This window comes from Pteropus vampyrus, unplaced genomic scaffold, assembly GCF_000151845.1.
Source record: "Pteropus vampyrus isolate Shadow unplaced genomic scaffold, Pvam_2.0 Scaffold667, whole genome shotgun sequence".
NCBI classification, from domain to species: Eukaryota; Metazoa; Chordata; class Mammalia; order Chiroptera; family Pteropodidae; genus Pteropus; species Pteropus vampyrus.
In genome coordinates, this window is record NW_011889448.1 from 989,497 (window position 1) to 1,006,960 (window position 17,464).

The 17,464-nt window shown below is 32.2% G+C and overlaps 1 protein-coding gene across 1 annotated transcript in view; it reads left to right on the forward strand.

The window, feature by feature from the left end:
- CFAP47 (cilia and flagella associated protein 47) overlaps nt 1-17,464 on the forward strand; it is a 366,407-nt gene that overhangs the window by 299,459 nt on the left and 49,484 nt on the right. The window contains 1 exon segment of the mRNA XM_011385160.2: nt 425-520. Coding sequence (XP_011383462.1) covers nt 425-520 — 96 coding nt within the window.

The window sequence follows — 17,464 nt, forward strand, 5'->3', positions numbered from 1 at the left end:
ATAGCCAGAAAGTATATTTTGGATAATTGACTAATTTTGTATTTATTGGTTTAAATTATTTTTAATGTTGCCTAAATGTATATTTATGCATTTGTAAATATTAACTACTACGATCCAAATTTAGATGGTGGGTTCAAACAGAGTCTCAGTAATGTCTGTTATTTGAGTAGTTTAAATTTAAATTCCAAGAATTTACAAGTTGATTTTATAATATTTCTTGAATATTATAGAGAAAACCATATATAATGTTGGATATGTTCTTCAAAAGTGCCGTTTAAATCTCATCTTAAAATGTATTTTGAAAAACAATCAACTGAAAAGTTTCCCATTAGAGGAGACTTTTGATTCTATTTCAGTCTCCACTGATATTTTTTTTCTCTAGAATGTGGCATTGAAGTATAATATCTCTTTATATTTTTATTAGATGAAGAAAAGCCCAAGAATCTCACCCTTGGCATTTGCTGTGATAGCTTCCTCATTGAAACACCTGCCTTCAAGCTTAATCTGAGACACACACAAGGTACAGGATTTCTACCTTAAATTCTGTCATTGTATATGCTAATATGCTATCACATTTCAGAGATGATGAAATATATCTGTTGTCTTAGTACATATTTGATAATAATTAAATATACAATTTAACATTTTTGACAAATTTTAGTAAGTAGATAGAAAAACATATATATATGTATGTTTATATATATATGTATGTATATATATATACACACATATATATGTATGTTTATATATATATAAACATACATATATATGTAATAAATATATATATATTTATTACATCTTCACTGTTCTTCATTCCATACCACATAAGTACACCGTGTAAAATAGTTTAATGTCATACTACTTAATATGTATGTGAGCCAAAGAAGATTTTGGAAAATTAAAAATAACTATGAGTGTACTAAAGCTACTCATACTTAGGAAAAATAACTGCATCTTTGCAAAGCTAATGAGTCCCTGAAAATTTATTATAGGGACTACATCTATTTGTATTGATATTAATCATCCCACACGCATATTAATGATTGGGAAAAAATCTAAGGCATAATAATTGATTACATGGCTTAAAAATCGAAAGTTCAAAAATATGAATTTGCTTAAAATATTTTTAATTACTAAATGTCTAATCATCATTAGTTATAATAAATATGTTATAATCTTAACATAATTAGTACAAAAATACCAACTGAAATCAGTAACCACCACTAACATCCCAGTACAAATGGGTTCATGACTTTCTTTTATATTTACTGTATAAAAGAATTTCTATCAGTGTCTCATTAATTCATTTCATTGGATATTTACAACTCCACGGTGTAGGTGTTATTATTATTCTTATTGAATCAAGGAGATTGCAATTCAGAAACATTAACTTACACGAAATCAAAGTAGTTCCTTAATGGCAAAGCTGTACCTCTTGTATTTGACTTCAATGTCTTCATTTTCTGATTCTTTGCAATATATTAAAAGGAATATGAACAACAGTTCACAAAAGAGGAAGTACAGATGGCTAAAGAATTATAAAAACTATGTTCGAGGAAGTACATACTAATACTCAAGTAGATGTTGATTTAAATGATAGCCTCCTAAGCGTTTTTTTTTCCCTCATTATTGTATATCACACTAAAGCACTAGAGAATAGGGTGCTGTTTTACAGACCTACATATGCATAAAATTAGACCTAGGACCTAGGAGGGGCAGCCAAGATTAAGAGACTAGGTGTTAGATTTGTAGTTTGAGAACCTTTGTTCTAGTTTTGACTGTAAAGTGGAAAAGCTGTTAGCTCGAGCTAGATTCTGTACTCTCTGGACCCCACATTGGATGTTATAAAAAAGTGGAAGTCAGTTTTATCTAATAGGATATATTTTTGAAGAACAAATTCAATCATGTAGGTGAAGAAAATTTTAAACTCTAACATTATATACAAGTATTGATTATTAGTATTATCTGTATAGGTAGAAATGACTAAACACAAAGATGGATTCCTGATTTGCTGGTATTATAAGAAACAAGGCCTAGCACACTGCCAGTACATGCCAGGAAATTTATTTCTGAAAGATGAAAAAATAATAAGTTATTTTTCTTCTGAAATCCATCTTGTCATTTAGGTGAAGCAATTAGTAGACAAATGATTTTAATTGCCCATTGATGAAATAGTCTTGTTACTTTAGTGAATACCAGTTTTCTAGAAAATGATCTCTTACAGAATGGTTGATAACTATTTCTATCTTTATATTTTAAAATATCCAACTTTGTAGATATATCTGTATTTTTAAAATAAGCCAACCTTGTTCTTCATTTTGATATCCGTAATTCCTTATAAATTCTACCTTTATTCAACATTTTCATTTAAAAATATATCACTGTAAAATTTTGGCATACCGTATCATCTATATGATAATTTACTTAATACTATTTTAATGGAAAACGATGTTGTTTGCCATGAGTGATAACAGTGTACTCTGTACCAGGAATTATGTTAAGTACTTTACAAATATTAATTGATTTAGTCCTCACAATAAACCCTATGTTAGAGATGAGTATACTGAGACAAGTAGGAATTATGTCCAGGGTCACACCCACCATATATGCTGGAGCTTGGGTCTCAATGTAGGGCTTGTGCTCTTACCCAGCTATTCAATACTATTATAAATAGAGGACAGCTATAAAACATCCATTAATAAATAATGGGATAAAAATTTTAAATATCTGCCCAAGTTTTACTCAGAAGTATCTTAAGTGTCACTGTTACAAAACAGTTTTCCTAAGAAGCAGTCTCTGAGAAGGAGATTAGTGTGCAGGAATTTTATTAAGGAGTGTGCCCTCAAGATCAACACCACTGAGGGAAGAGAGTGAAGCAAGACTGAACAGCAGACGAAGGTGGGGACAAAGGTGACAGCTCACACCATGGCAAGTACTGAAACTAGAGTAGCTCTTCAGAGCTGTCTCAGTTTGGGATGAGGAGGCCAGGATTTTATACTTTTATCTCTAACCACCCCCTCTTCCCTCTGTCCAGATCAATCCATCATTAAATATAATCTGCCCCAGGAAAGGAGTTTGACCTTGGTCAGGTGACTCTCTTCAGCTGAAGGCAGAGCTCCCAGAGAGCTCCTATCTAGGTATTGCATGCTGGCAATAATCTCAATAGCTTGGGGAATAGTCATGAAAATATATTTCTATTTTTACTAAGAACAATATTGTTTTTTTCCTGATACACATCTCAATAATTTTAAATATGGTGAAATATAAGAGTCAAGGTTCATTTTATTATGTATGTCAAAATGTCCTAGCACAATTTATAGAAAAGCCATCCTTTCCTTTGTTGAATTGCAGTGGCACTTTTCTCCCAAATCAAGTGACAGAATATGTATGAGTCTGTTTCTGGACTCCTTCCATTCGAGTTGTCTATTCATCTGTCTTTGCACCAATGTCATACTGTCTTAACTACTGTGGCTATATGGCAAGTCTTGATATGTGGTAACATAAATCCTTCAAGTTTTTTCTTTCTTTGAGAATTTCTTAGTTATTCTAGATCTTTTGCACTTTCATAAGAATTTTGGAATTGGCTAGTTAATTTCCAAACACTTGCAGACACACACACAAACCCCTGCTAGGACTTTTATTTGATTAGTATTAAACCCATACATTGATTTGGGGGTAACTAGCATCTTAGAAATATTGAGTTATTGAGCCTTTCAATCTAAGAACATAACCATCTTCATTCATTTATTCAAATGGCTGTCCATTTCTTTAAGGTTTTTTTTTTTTTTAAAGCCTATGTCATCCCCACTGATTTGACATGCTAACATTATCGTAGACTGTACTGCCATATGTACTTGGGTTCTTTCTGGGTTATCACTGCTATTCCACCGATCTTTCTTTAAAGCCAAAACTCCACTGTTTTAATTAGAGAGACTTTATAATGTGTTTAACACATGTTGAGGATAACTCACATTATTTTACTTTCCAGAGTTTAACTGGCTCTTCTTCCGTGTTTATTTAACCATATGAACTTTATAAAAAACTTGACTACCTCATGAGAAAACTTGATAGAATATTTATTGGAATTCTTTTAAATTTATAATTTATATTATAACTAAATTATAATTTATAGAAGTAAAATTATAACTATTTTTTATTTTAATTAAAACCAAATTATAACTTCATATATGTAGGAAGAAATGACATTTCTGTGATATTGAATCTTCGTTTCAATGTCCATTATATGTATTTTTAGTAGTTCATCAACTTTATGTTTAAATTTTATTTTTAATATTTTAACATGTGTTCTAATAGACAAATCATGCTTAAAATCATTTTAGATTACCTTTTAAAAAGAGCGATAGTGTTAACAATATAGCTCATTCTTTTTGTGACATTAGAGTGAAAGGAAATATACAATTCGTTGTCACACAATACAGGATACTTTTATGATGATTTATACTTAATATTTTATCACTGATTTTAAATGCAACAGCTCACTATTTATTATATTTTCTCTTATTGTTTCCTAGATAACATTAAATGTTTTATGTAAAACAGTAAGTTTTCTCTGATCAAGAAGAGAAAACTTTTAATTATTTTCATGAGAAAGATTAATATATTTAAAAGTATTATTATATAATGACTGTAGTACTCTTGATATTCCATAATGTAGTTAGTAGTAAAAGAATTAGCACACTATTCAAAACATTTATACAATGTTAATAATTTCTGTAAGGGCTAATTAAATTTTATCTTTAATTTAAAAGACTTAGAGCCTCAATTTAGGTTGTCATCAGAGTAATCATAATATTAAGGAATCCTACTTCTAGTTAGATAAATATTCCTGGCAGAAAAGGAGATAGAGAAGATACATTTAACCCTTGTTACTCTATTCACTCAAATTAATCGTTTTCTTTAAAAGATCAGGTCTTTATTTTTCCGCATAATTTTCTACATATAAACTAACCAGACATAATTTTAATGTCGTTTTCATGTAATTTTTTAAAATTTCAGTATTCTATTTTAGCCCTATTTAAATATAGATATCTAGGTAGACAGAGAGATAAATGTTAAGTAACACATTCCCCTTTCTTCTTTAAGATTGAATGCTTCTATTGTCAACATGCAGCCATTCAGTTGGCCAGTACTAGATGTCCTTTGAGTCCCAGGAAGCAGAACTTGCAGATCTAATACTGCTGTCTGCATTTGAGTTGTTATAAATTGTATTTTCGTAACTTTTGCCCATTTTAAATGATATTATGTTGTGATTATAGCTGCCAGTAAATTGTAACACTTTTTCACAGTACCCGTTAAACATTTTTAATATCTCCTTGAAAGATATTTCTTCTGAACTATTATTTCTTTATTGAGTTTGAGTGTGGAATTTTTCCCATATTTTTTTCTTTTTGCAATTTTATGGTAAAATCATGTCTTTTATATCTTCTGGGTCAACTGTCTTGGTTAGAAAGGTTTTCTCCTTCAAACATTGTGAAAATAGACTACTAAATTTTTTCCCAAGACTTTTAGAGTTTAAAAAAATTTTAAGTATGCGATTTATCTGGAACTTATTTTTATTTTACGTGCAGAATTTTCCATTTGGTTTTCCTTTAGCTAGATAGCAAATTGTGATTGTATCATTTGTGAAATAAACCAGCTCTTTTTCACTGAATGGAAACATTGCTAATATAAATATTACATAAATGATACATTATATGTTAATTATTATAATTAATATAAATTGATAATTTATAAATTAATTTATATGGAAATACATTATATAATATAGCGATAACATAATTGAATATATTAACTGTTTAATTTATTCAATATTATTAATATATTAATCAATTGATAGATATGTTCATAAGATAACTAATATATACATACATGCATACTTTATGATATATTTATGGTCATTCTATATGTTGTTTCATTAATTAATCTGTCTATAACTAGCCAGTACCTTACTTTTTATAAATTGTGATTTTTTTAATAGTATGTATTAATATTTCATAAAGATAATTCCTTTCTCTATTCTCCATGTAACATATCTAAAGCCACGAATATAAGTTATTAATTTTGATGTTGTTTAAAAAATAGCTCATCATCATCACAGGATATCTGGGAAGTGAGAACAAAACTCTATCAGTGACTATACTATTTCATCTTAAAACAGTGATTCTTACTGTTTTCATGTGCCTTTAGATAAATCATTTATTTTCTCTTCTACTTATATTACCCGTCTATAATATTTAAATGGGGACACATCACCATGTCACTCAACTTAAATGCTTGTATTCACAAAATGATTTCATAAATTCTCAAGAGAGGATTTCACAGTTACAACTCAGTTATATTATTGCCAGTGAATTAAAGCCAAAGTCCTTCTCTAGAATAAAATAATACAACTTTCTTTATTTTTATGTCGTTATATTTTAAAGTATTACGCATAATACTCAAAATGTATATTTCTAAGCAATATGAGTTATACCAATGATGATTCACTGAGATGATATTCTAATTCAACATTAATTCAGATAATAAATGTGAAGCCAAACACTCTGTATCAAGGTATTTTATACATGTAGAGTGATGTAGAAATTATAGGATAATAATTTTGCTTTAGTTGTTGCTACTGCTTTCATTATTAATATTGATGTAATGCTAATTTTGGAATCCTTGCTAGAATCAATGGAAATTACATACTCAAAGAACATGTAGTTTAGAATTTTATAGCTTTAAAGACAACAACCATGTTTTCTCAATTCTTACTAGATATTTAGCAAAGTGTAAAATACCAGCATTTTAAAAGAATATATAAACAATTCCTCTCCACTGAAAGTCTACTTCATCCAGAAATAAAAGCTGCTAAATTTAAAAAACATTGTTACCAATAAGATTTTAAAAATATAAAATATCTCCAAAAGAGAAACAGACCAAAATGGATTAAAAATTTGTACATCTTTAGGTATCACTAAGAAGTTCTATTATCATAAACAATATCTAAGAGAAATCTGTTTCAGAGAAAGTTTCTGTGTTTTAAAATATTTTAACGACCCAGTAAATGGTTCATAGAAATAGTATTTTGCTGATACGGTTACAGTGCCACCAATTAGTATAAATTTAGACAAAGAAACTTCTCTAGACTTTTAAAGTTTTCTCATTTTAAAAATCTGTCACTGTTATTTCCAGGTCTGCTCAGCAATGTTTAAATATTTAGCAATGAATAAAGCATTACTCACACTCATAATGACAATAAAAAGATGGAAAAACTGTAAGTTCATAATTTTTTTAAAAAATCAGAGAGTTGAAGTCACAGAGAAATCAACTGGCCCAAGATCCAAGCAAAAACTGGTGCCTGCAGAGAGATACTAGACAGAAGTACAGTTTTATCTGTGGACAAAACTGCATTTGTAAGAGTTCACCTAGGGAGTTTAGAAAACTCAAACACTGACTGTACACTGATGAAAGAGTAGATAGAAACAGCCTAAGGGCTGAAGACATAGGGAAAGTGACACCCTCTTAAAAGCTTTTCCTCCAATAAAACCCCACTGGCACTCACAGAGAAGACTGGAGAAACTTCTGAAAAATTATTCCTTGTGGTGCATACTTGGAGGAAGAAACTTCAACTTCTCGGAGAAAGGCACAAAAATCTTCCTGAACTCTTCTTTCATATTCCCTATGGAACAAAAACCTTAGCCCACGTGGAGAAGAACCACAAGTATTGTAACCCTTAAAGCACTAGTAAAAACCCATTTCAGCTGGAAAAAGACCAGAGGAAAAAAACTTCTAATCCTGGGGAAGAGCAGGAATACAAGTAAGACACAGAACTACAGGAAGTGAAGGGGCAATAAAACTGAGAAGACCAAATCCCAAAGACCACCAGACATGGTGCATAAGAATCAGGCTTAATCAGAACAACAAAGTATACCGCCCTTGCCAATTCCACTGCAAATTAGCAAGCATTAAGTCACAAGTAACACTGAACAGGTTGCAAGAGGCAGACCCAATAGGAGATGCAGTGCAAAGGGAAGATCTAAAGCTGAAGGTGGAACAGATGTTAAGAAAAACCCTTGGCAAATTAGTCCCTACACTAAACAAAATTGTGTCACTCTCAACTAAAAATTGATGAGACATATAAATGACATGAGGAAAATAATATACTCTCAAGAGAAAAATAGGTTATTGGAACCAAACTGTGACATGACACAGATGTTCGAACTATCCGATGAAGGGTTTAAATTACTCTGACTAATATGTTTAAACTTCCACTGGAAAGAGGGACAAGGTGACAGATTACATTAATTTCAGCAATGAGATGGAAATTATAAAGAACCACATAAAAATGCTAGAAATGAAAACACAGAAAAAGGTATAAATATTGCCTTTGATGGACTCATTGGTAGATTTGACACAGCCAAGGAAAGATTTTGTGATCTTCAAGTACATCAGTAGAAATTACATTAATTTAAAGACAGAGAGAAAATAAGACAGAAAAAAGGTGAACATTGAAGAGTTGTAGAACAATATCAAACAGTTTAATATACATATAATTGCAATTCCAGAAGGCAGAGAGGTAGTAAGAATACCACAGATGAAAAGAAGAAATATTTAAAAAGATAATATGCTTAGTATTTAAAAAGAAAAAATCTAGGCAAATCATATTTTAATTGTTAAAAACAAGGAGCAAAAAGAAAATCTTGACGGTAGCCAGATTAAAAAAGAGATAAATTACATACAAGAATAAAGACTTCTCTTCGTAAACCATAGAAGTGAGATCATAATGGAGTAACATCTTTAGTGATTAAGGAAAAATATATACTCAGTTCATAATTCTATACTCGGCACAAAAATACTTCTTAAAATATAGAATTAAAGACTTCTTCAAGCCTTGAACCAATTTCATTTCTATATGCTAGCTAGCAACGGACAATGAGAGTTTGACATTGAAAATGTAATTTACGATAACAAAATCCCCTGCAATTTTAGGTAAAAATCAAACAAAGAACATTCAGGATATGTATACTAAATAGTAGAGAGCACTGATGAAAGAACTCCAATAAACTTAAATAAAAGGGAGATATATCATGTTCATTGATCGAAGACGTAATATTCTTCATATGGCAGCACTCTCTAATTTGATATATAGAGCCAATGCATGGCCAATCTATTTTTCATCAGACTTTTTATATATTGATAAGCTGATTCTAAATGTCTATGAAAAGAATGTCCCCCCAAATTGAGAAGGAAAACATAATTGGAAGACTTACACTACTAGATTTTAAGATACATCTAAAAACTACTTTGATTTATATTGGCTAAACATAGACATATAGACAATTTGTATTGACTAAAGATAGTCGTAAAGGTCAAATAAATAAGAGAAAACACAAATATAGTCAACTGAATGGTTTGGGGTGTGAAGAAATACTAAATACATAATTGATACAAGCCACGTCCACTGATGGATGATCAAATTAGATGGTGAAAGTTCAAAGAGAAACTAAATGTTTGCATCACCTCAAAGTATTTCCACAAAATATTTATTAAATATAAAGGAAAAATACTAACTTTACATTGGAGAACTGGGCAGATACAACCTTAACCAAATAACGAAGATTAACATGACCAATATGTAATAAAATATATCAATATCATGTATTCCCTGATAACTGGACACTGAGAAGGAGAAATTAACTCTCTGGTATTATTCTCTAAAATGTATATCCTCAGTCTTATCATGAGAAAACATCAGATAAATTCAAATTGTGGGAAATTCTATAAAATAAATTAACAATACTCTGTGTCAAAGTCATAAAAGACAAGGAAAGACTGAAGGAGACTCAGGGAAATGGCATTTGAATACAATGCAAAATCTTAGATTAAATCCTCTGATATAAAATAACATTAGTAGAATAATTAATGATATCTGAAAAAAATCTAAAGGTTAGTTAATCATCTTTTACCAATGTTACTTCTTTGTTTTGACGATTATACATTTCCAAAAAGAATGTTTTTAAAAAGTTTATTGGAAAATATCTCTCTGGAATTATTCCAAACACCAACTATTTTTTAATTTCATTATTAAAAATCCATGGCATGTTTTATAATTTCTATAAGGGTACGTGAGTCTTTGTGGGTAAATGTGGGATGGTGTTGTGATGATAAATTGAGTTTTCATTGCTACTGTACAAAAAGTAGAACAAGGAGGATTCCAAAGTTAGGCAGTTTATGTTAATTCCTAAAAAAATTATTGATATATAATTAAAATCATGTAGAATGCTTATAATAAAAGCAAATATGAATAGTAATAATCACATGGATAGTTTAAAAGCAAGTTCTAACACATTAACCTAATTTTATTTTGCTAAACTCTTAGATCTTAGAAAATATATAATAATTATGTTTTTCATTTTCTACAAGGCACTAGACAAATTCCATTATATGATCCCTTTGATACAGTCATGTGCCTTTTAGTACATCAAACACTTAATAGCCAATACTTCTGATAAATGGTCATTACACCCTATCATTATAGTCACCTCTTTATGATTTCAGCAACCATGTTCATCTTCCTCCTTCTATTCACTAAGTAAAACCACAAGCATAGTGAATTAGTCAGTGATTGCTGTCTTAATACTGTATAACAAACAACCCCATAATCCCAATGTCTTGTAACCAGAAACATTTATTTGTCTTGCACATGGAACTGCTGATTAGTTGGGCAAATCTTCTTTAGACTGAACATCAGCTTCGGGACCACTCTGTATGTTTCCTTGTTCTGAGAAGTACCTAGAACATGTTTGACGTTTTTCTCCTCATAGATGGAAGAAGCACAAGAGGGCAAGTAGAATTATAACATAATTCTTAAGATCTCAACTTGCATACTATCACCTCTACCCACATTCTATTGTCAACTTAAGTCATGCTTAGTATCAGTGGAGATGAGAAATGTACTCTGCCTACCTTAACATCAGAAACATCAAAGTCAAATCACAATAAAAGCATAGCCATAATTTTATAATTATACAGAGGAGGAATGAAGTATCAGGAAAAATGATCCAATTTACTATACCAGACATACACCAACTCTCTGCCCTTTCTGTGCTTGAACACACATAGCTGAATATGGCTGCAAGGCAAAGAAAAGAGCAAAACAAAACGAAACCTCTGACTTTACTTTCATTACTAGGGCCAAATTGTTTATACTTAAGCCAGCCCTTCCACTTGAGCCCCTGATCTCACCTCTTCTAATTTATTTAACAACCTTGCCTTTCAATTATCCCTCATTTCACCTCTATCTACAGTGTTTCCATTGATTGGATGATTCCCACAATATATGTACCACCATGTTATATTATCAGTATATATAAACAAACACTTTGATCTGATGGCCCCTGCAGCTACCAACCCGTTTTTCTCCTTATTTGAAACAAAATTCCTAGAAAAAGTTGTTTGTACTCATTATCTCTGAAATCGCTTTTTCAAGGAAATCATGACTTTCATGTTGCAATATCTATAGGTCGATGCTCTGTCTTTACTTTATTTCTCAGTAGCATTTAAATAGTTGACTTTTCCTCTCCTCGAACTATTATATTTACCCAGCTTTTAGTTTTCTTTTGATGTCATTATTCAGTCCTTCCAAGTCTTCTTTTCTGTCTCTTATCTGCTATTAGAACTCTAGATGTTGGCTTGATTTAGGGTTCAGTCTTGCCTATTCTCCAGTTATATTATCTTCCTGGTCATTTCTTTCTGGCTTGTGGATACTATCAACACACCATGACCTCTTAATTTATATCTCTAACTCTAAACTTTTCCTGAGTTTCAACTGCGTATTTTCTTCCCCACATGGATATCTAATGGTATCTCTTACTAAATATTACTCTTGGTATACTCGTCCCCTCACAGTTGTGCCAATTTGTTCCTCAAAGATTTCTCCATCTTAGTTGATAACCCTATCATTTATCTAGTTTATCTTGCTGAAAAACTAGGAGTCATACTTGATTCATTTTTTTTCTCATTGCAAATTTTCAGCCCATCAGTAAATACTGATAGCAAAGCCATAAAATATATATCTCATTCTGACTGCTTTTTACCACCTCCACCATTTTTACCCTAGTCTACACCTCCTGGACTACTACAATAGCTTCCTTTATTTCAGTCTTGCACCCTCCATGCTAATATCCACACAGTAGACAGAGGATCTTTCATAAAACCTAAAGTGGGCTATATCGCTGTGCTGCTTAAATCTTCCCTGTGTTTTCCAATTCAACTTTAGGAGGTGAGATTAGAAAGGCCCCATATGATCTAGTCCATGCTTTTCTTTCTGACCTCATCTTCTCCAATCTCTCCCACCCTTCACTGAGCTGCTGCATCAACATCCAGAGCCAATTCCTATTTAAGCCTTGAAAATCTCTCAACCTTCTACTTGGAACACTCTTATCCCAACTTTTTCTTTAAATTCCTCTAAATCCTTTAAGCCTTCAGTAAAGGTCACTTCTTTAGAAAAGTTTTCTGGAAAACAACCTTCACAAATTCTCTTTCCTTAATAATTAACTTAAAACCTATTATAGAGTTATCTATTTGTTCCTTATCTTTTTTTCCCCACTAGAAGTGGAGATCAATGACACAAGAGATGTTTCCTGTCTCATTTCTTACAGTATCCCTAGCAACTAGAAAAGTTCCTTGCTGAATTCATTCATGTACTCATATTTTTTGAGAATTACTATATGCTAAGATCTTGTTCTAAGTTCTGCAGGTACAACAGGTTGCTAAACAGACAAAATTTCTGCCTTTCTGGGATTTACATGCTAATGTAAAGAGACAGACAATAATCAAATAGGATGAGAAGAGAAAGTGCTCAAGAGAGGTGGGTAAGCAAAGTCTAGGTGTTAGAGTTACGATTATGAATAGGGTAACTAGAAAAGTTCTTAAGGGACAACATGAATGAATGAATTAGGCTGCAGAAATGGCCATAATAAAGTCCCAATACAATCTTATCAGAGTTTATGCCATCTATATCTGATATAAAACCATAGAATATTTGGCATATTTATGTATCACAAAAAAAAAAAGGAAGATGCCAAATGGATATATAATCTCAGTATTCTGTAATGTTTGACTGAGGTCTTCAATACATAATATTAAGGAAATAATGGAATGTCTGATATGCAGGTTCAGCATTAGTCGCATAAATTAAATATGGTAAGGTACAGCTTGGGAGCACATTTTTGGTTTGGCTGACTTCCTTCTGATAACATACTTTGTAATAGGATTATCTAAAAATCTAAAGTAAATTTGAGCCATAATAGTAAAATTGCTTTGCTCAGGTGTAAAAATGTAGATAATTGCTCCAAACTACTTTGTACTAATTAGATCTTGCCTGGATAATTTAGGTCAATTAAACATGATACATATTAAGATACCGGAAATAGAGTGCTTCTTTGCATGGATATCAAATGATGAAGGATCTTTTGTCATATCTCAGGAAATGGCTGGTATCTACTGGATAAATGGCTAGATAACTTGTAACCAAAACTTCCAACTAGATCTATTGATTGAATTTAGACTGGTGCTGCAGAAACTGGGCATAGTCAATTGTTAGGAAAGAGTGAAATAGAAAAATTTGGAAAATCATACATTAAGGAGAAGGCAAGAATCAACATGTTATAATTTAGGTAGAACTGGTGATGTCCCAATGGACAAGTAGTCCATGGAGGTAGAAATTCAAGGAGAGTGTTTGAAGATCCAGGAAATATTTATCACAGTTGAAATATAACACATAGATGACCTTACTGGTTTGGGATCAACTATTGAAGGACCTAGCAAGACAAGACAGTCAGGATTTTAAATCCTTGGGAGTCTAGATAACTAGCAAGGTATTGATGAATATATAGAAGTGGGTCTAGTGTTTGAGAGAATAAATTATATTGAGCATGGAAAAGGGTCTTCTATAAGTGTGAAACACAGAGTTTAATTTTCTGTACTGCTGCTTGAAAAACTTTATTCAGAGACTGGTAGCTTTAGGCAGTAGAACTAGGGACTAAAACAAGGAAGAACTCTCTAATTTTGTTTTATGAGGAAACTGAGTGCCTTAAGAAATAGGAGCTCCTCATTAGATGACGCATCCAAATGGTTGCTGAGGGGCCATCTCTGACAGACTTCTTAAAATGTTTCTAGATTCTCTGGAAAGTTACATGTGAGGAACATTAAATTCCAACTCAAAGATTGTCATTCTATGATTAGGTTAATGACATTAATAAAAACAGATCTATATAGTTTACTTGCTTTGGGGACAGTTATTCTAATTTCTATGCTTAGTTTAAAATATTTTCTCTTAAAAAATGGAACATTTTTTCTTATGTGCTAGAAAAGACATAAGCAAGAAAAATTTAGAATGAAATTGCTCAGATACTAAAATGTAAGGCAAACAATATACTTTCCCACTAGTTTTGGAATCAAACAAAATGTGTTAGCGAAATTTTGTTTTGTAAAATGGAATATACTCTTTCAAGTTTTATTAGTCTGATAATGTTTTTATTATGTTGAGACAAAGTATCAAGTGCCTGTCTGGGGGAAACAGTAAAACATACTTAATATTGAGCATTTATCCACATGCATAAGATATAGAAGAAATCAGGGCAAAAATACTGAAGATCACTGGCACATAAACCACTGGTATGTAGAAGAACATAGAATGTATTAGCTTCTCTACAAGAGTCTTAAGAGATGGACGCTATAAAGAAAGTTTGGAGAGATAGTAAAAGTGATGACAACTTTAGCACATTTGGGTCACTTCTGAGAAACAATGTAATTCTGTAGACGTCACATTTTTATTTTAATTCTTAGACTCTGATAAGTGAAAATATGTTCTAAGCCATGTCTTATAACCTGATTGGTGCATTCTATAAAACTAAATTCCTGTTTTAGCTACACAAATATTAAATTTCTCAATTAGTTTTTATATGAAAAAATATCAGAGTCCAATTCCAAGGTAGGTATTACATTCAGTCGATGAGGTTAAGCAAAATCTCCTATCACTTCAGACATTTATTTAATTTAAAGCAAAAAATTCGAGAAATAACAAAGTGTGTTAGCTAAGAAGAATTTAGAATGAAAATCAGTATGGAAATGTCAAATGTAATCAGACCTCCCTCTATCTAATATGTCAAAAATCCAATTACACCTGAACTGAAATTATCAATTTTTTTTTCTTATTTTAGCTGACATCCCTACATGTATTTAAGTCTAACAGTAAGATCAAGTGGTTATAAGTTGTCATGGTCTCCATGAGTAGGAAATAAGTACACAATTGAAATTCTCTCCTGTCACCAGCTCTGTGGGGAAGTCAAAATTAAATCTTACAGAAGGCTTAGATGTACATTTTTTTTTCACTTATCTCATAAAAGGGATACAGCGAATGTATTTTATGAAAGCATCCATTCTCAGATTTCCCTATTTTGGACTAGGCACAACCACTCATTACCTTTTGCTAGTTTTATTTTTCCTGAATTCTGGTAGCTATAACTGATTTCCTTTCCTATAGCAACTGGGCATTTAATGGAATCACTGACCCCTTAATAGGAGCAGATGAAGCCATCATTGAGTGCTATTCATCTTACTATCACATGTAAATGGTGCTGTGATCTTTATCAAAACTTCCCTCAGGGAGAAAACAGCAGGAAAAAGATAAATGGTGAGACATTTATCTTACAAACAAGCACTCAATTCCTGAGTACATTAGCAAACTCCACATTTGACATGAGTTATATTTGTGAGGGCCGAGTGTTGAGAATGCTAAGCTCATATATAGTGAAGTACATGCATATGTTTAGGTAGTTGGAGAATGTTGAATAATTGGTGGATGCATGAGATCTTACCACCACCATCTATCTTCCACATGGAACTATGTAATTATACATTTTCCCCTCTTTATGTTTGTTACCATATGCACACCTGTTCTTCTTGGTCATTCTTCATTCTCAGCATTCGTATCCCCAAGGGCAGAGTACATTCACTTTTTTTTTTTTACCACAACTCTTATTCCTTTCCAAATTTTAATACTTCACCATACCACCCTCTGGAACTCATGATCTGTCATAAGGAAAATACCCTCTCTTCCCTAAATCAACTTATCTAAATGTTTTACATACCTTCTTTAAACCTGACTCTTCTCTCAGAAGACACAGTTCCCTGGTTCCTTACAATTAGAAAAATCCTCATCACTACTTTGAAATACACTGTTACTATTATTGATAGTAGCATTAGTATCCTAATTCATTTATCTATCTATATTCCTTGGCTTTTACATTTTAATGTTCAGTGACATTTTTCTGTCACTCCAAAAGAAATTATAGAACTAAGAGAATCATATAAATAGAAAGAAGATCTATATTGGATTGTGTATAAATATTGGAAACGATTCATATTTGACAAGATATTTTTAAAATACTCCTATTTATTGGACTTCTGATGTTGCCAAGATAGCATAGTCCTATTCATTCCCACCCTACTCTAGCCAAACATCAATGGAAAAACCAAGTGTCCCTTACCCTCATAGGTTCAGGGGGGCCAAGCAGATAGTTAATTTTCTACCTTACCCTACCCACGCTCACGTCTCAGAAGCAGTACACTCTGATTTCCTTCCCTTCTCATCTGGTGTTGATGAGGCCAAGCAACAAAGAAATCTACCATTTTCCCAGCTGAAGTAGTCAGTCCTCCAGTTCCTCTACCAGAATACTGTTGGGGCTGAGAGGGGAATTTATCTTCTATTTATTTCCTGACAAAAGCAGGTACAACTCCAAGTACCCCACCAGAATAATGTCAACAGGGTCGTCACAAAGTGAGTGCCCTTTTCCACCTGGCAATAATGAAACTTAAAAAGATGGTGCCTGAAGGGTCTAGTCACCTCTAACTACCTGTTGTGAGTGAGACTGAGAAAACTGGTGCAAGTTGGGCTGGTAAGCAATCTACTTTTTTCCCCACTATGGGTGTTAGCAAGATCTAGTAGGATAGAATGCAGAATCAATAGACATTCCTACTGTAACCCAATCCCTAGAGTCAGTGGGATTTAGTAGAGACCACAGTCTACACCCCCATCAAGCATCAACAAGTTAGAATGAAGCAATGTGAGGAAGAGGAGTTGGCATTCTGCTTCCCTTCTATTCACATGGGGACCAGGACCAGTGGAGAACTGAGCTTCTAACCCCACCTAGCACCAATAAGGGAGAGTGAAGTGGTGAGAGATGGAGCTGGTTGGTACTCTGCTTCCTCCTGTCTCTTCTTTGGGGCTCTTGGGCCCATCAGGAAACAAAACTCCCACATAACCCTTCTGCAATGAGACAGTACAAATCGATGCCTCATATTCTGCTTCAACAAATGATTTTGAACTTTCATGAAACAAATAAAAAACAGAGAATAGAGAAAATGTAAGTTAAATAAAGAACCAACTGGAAATCATAGA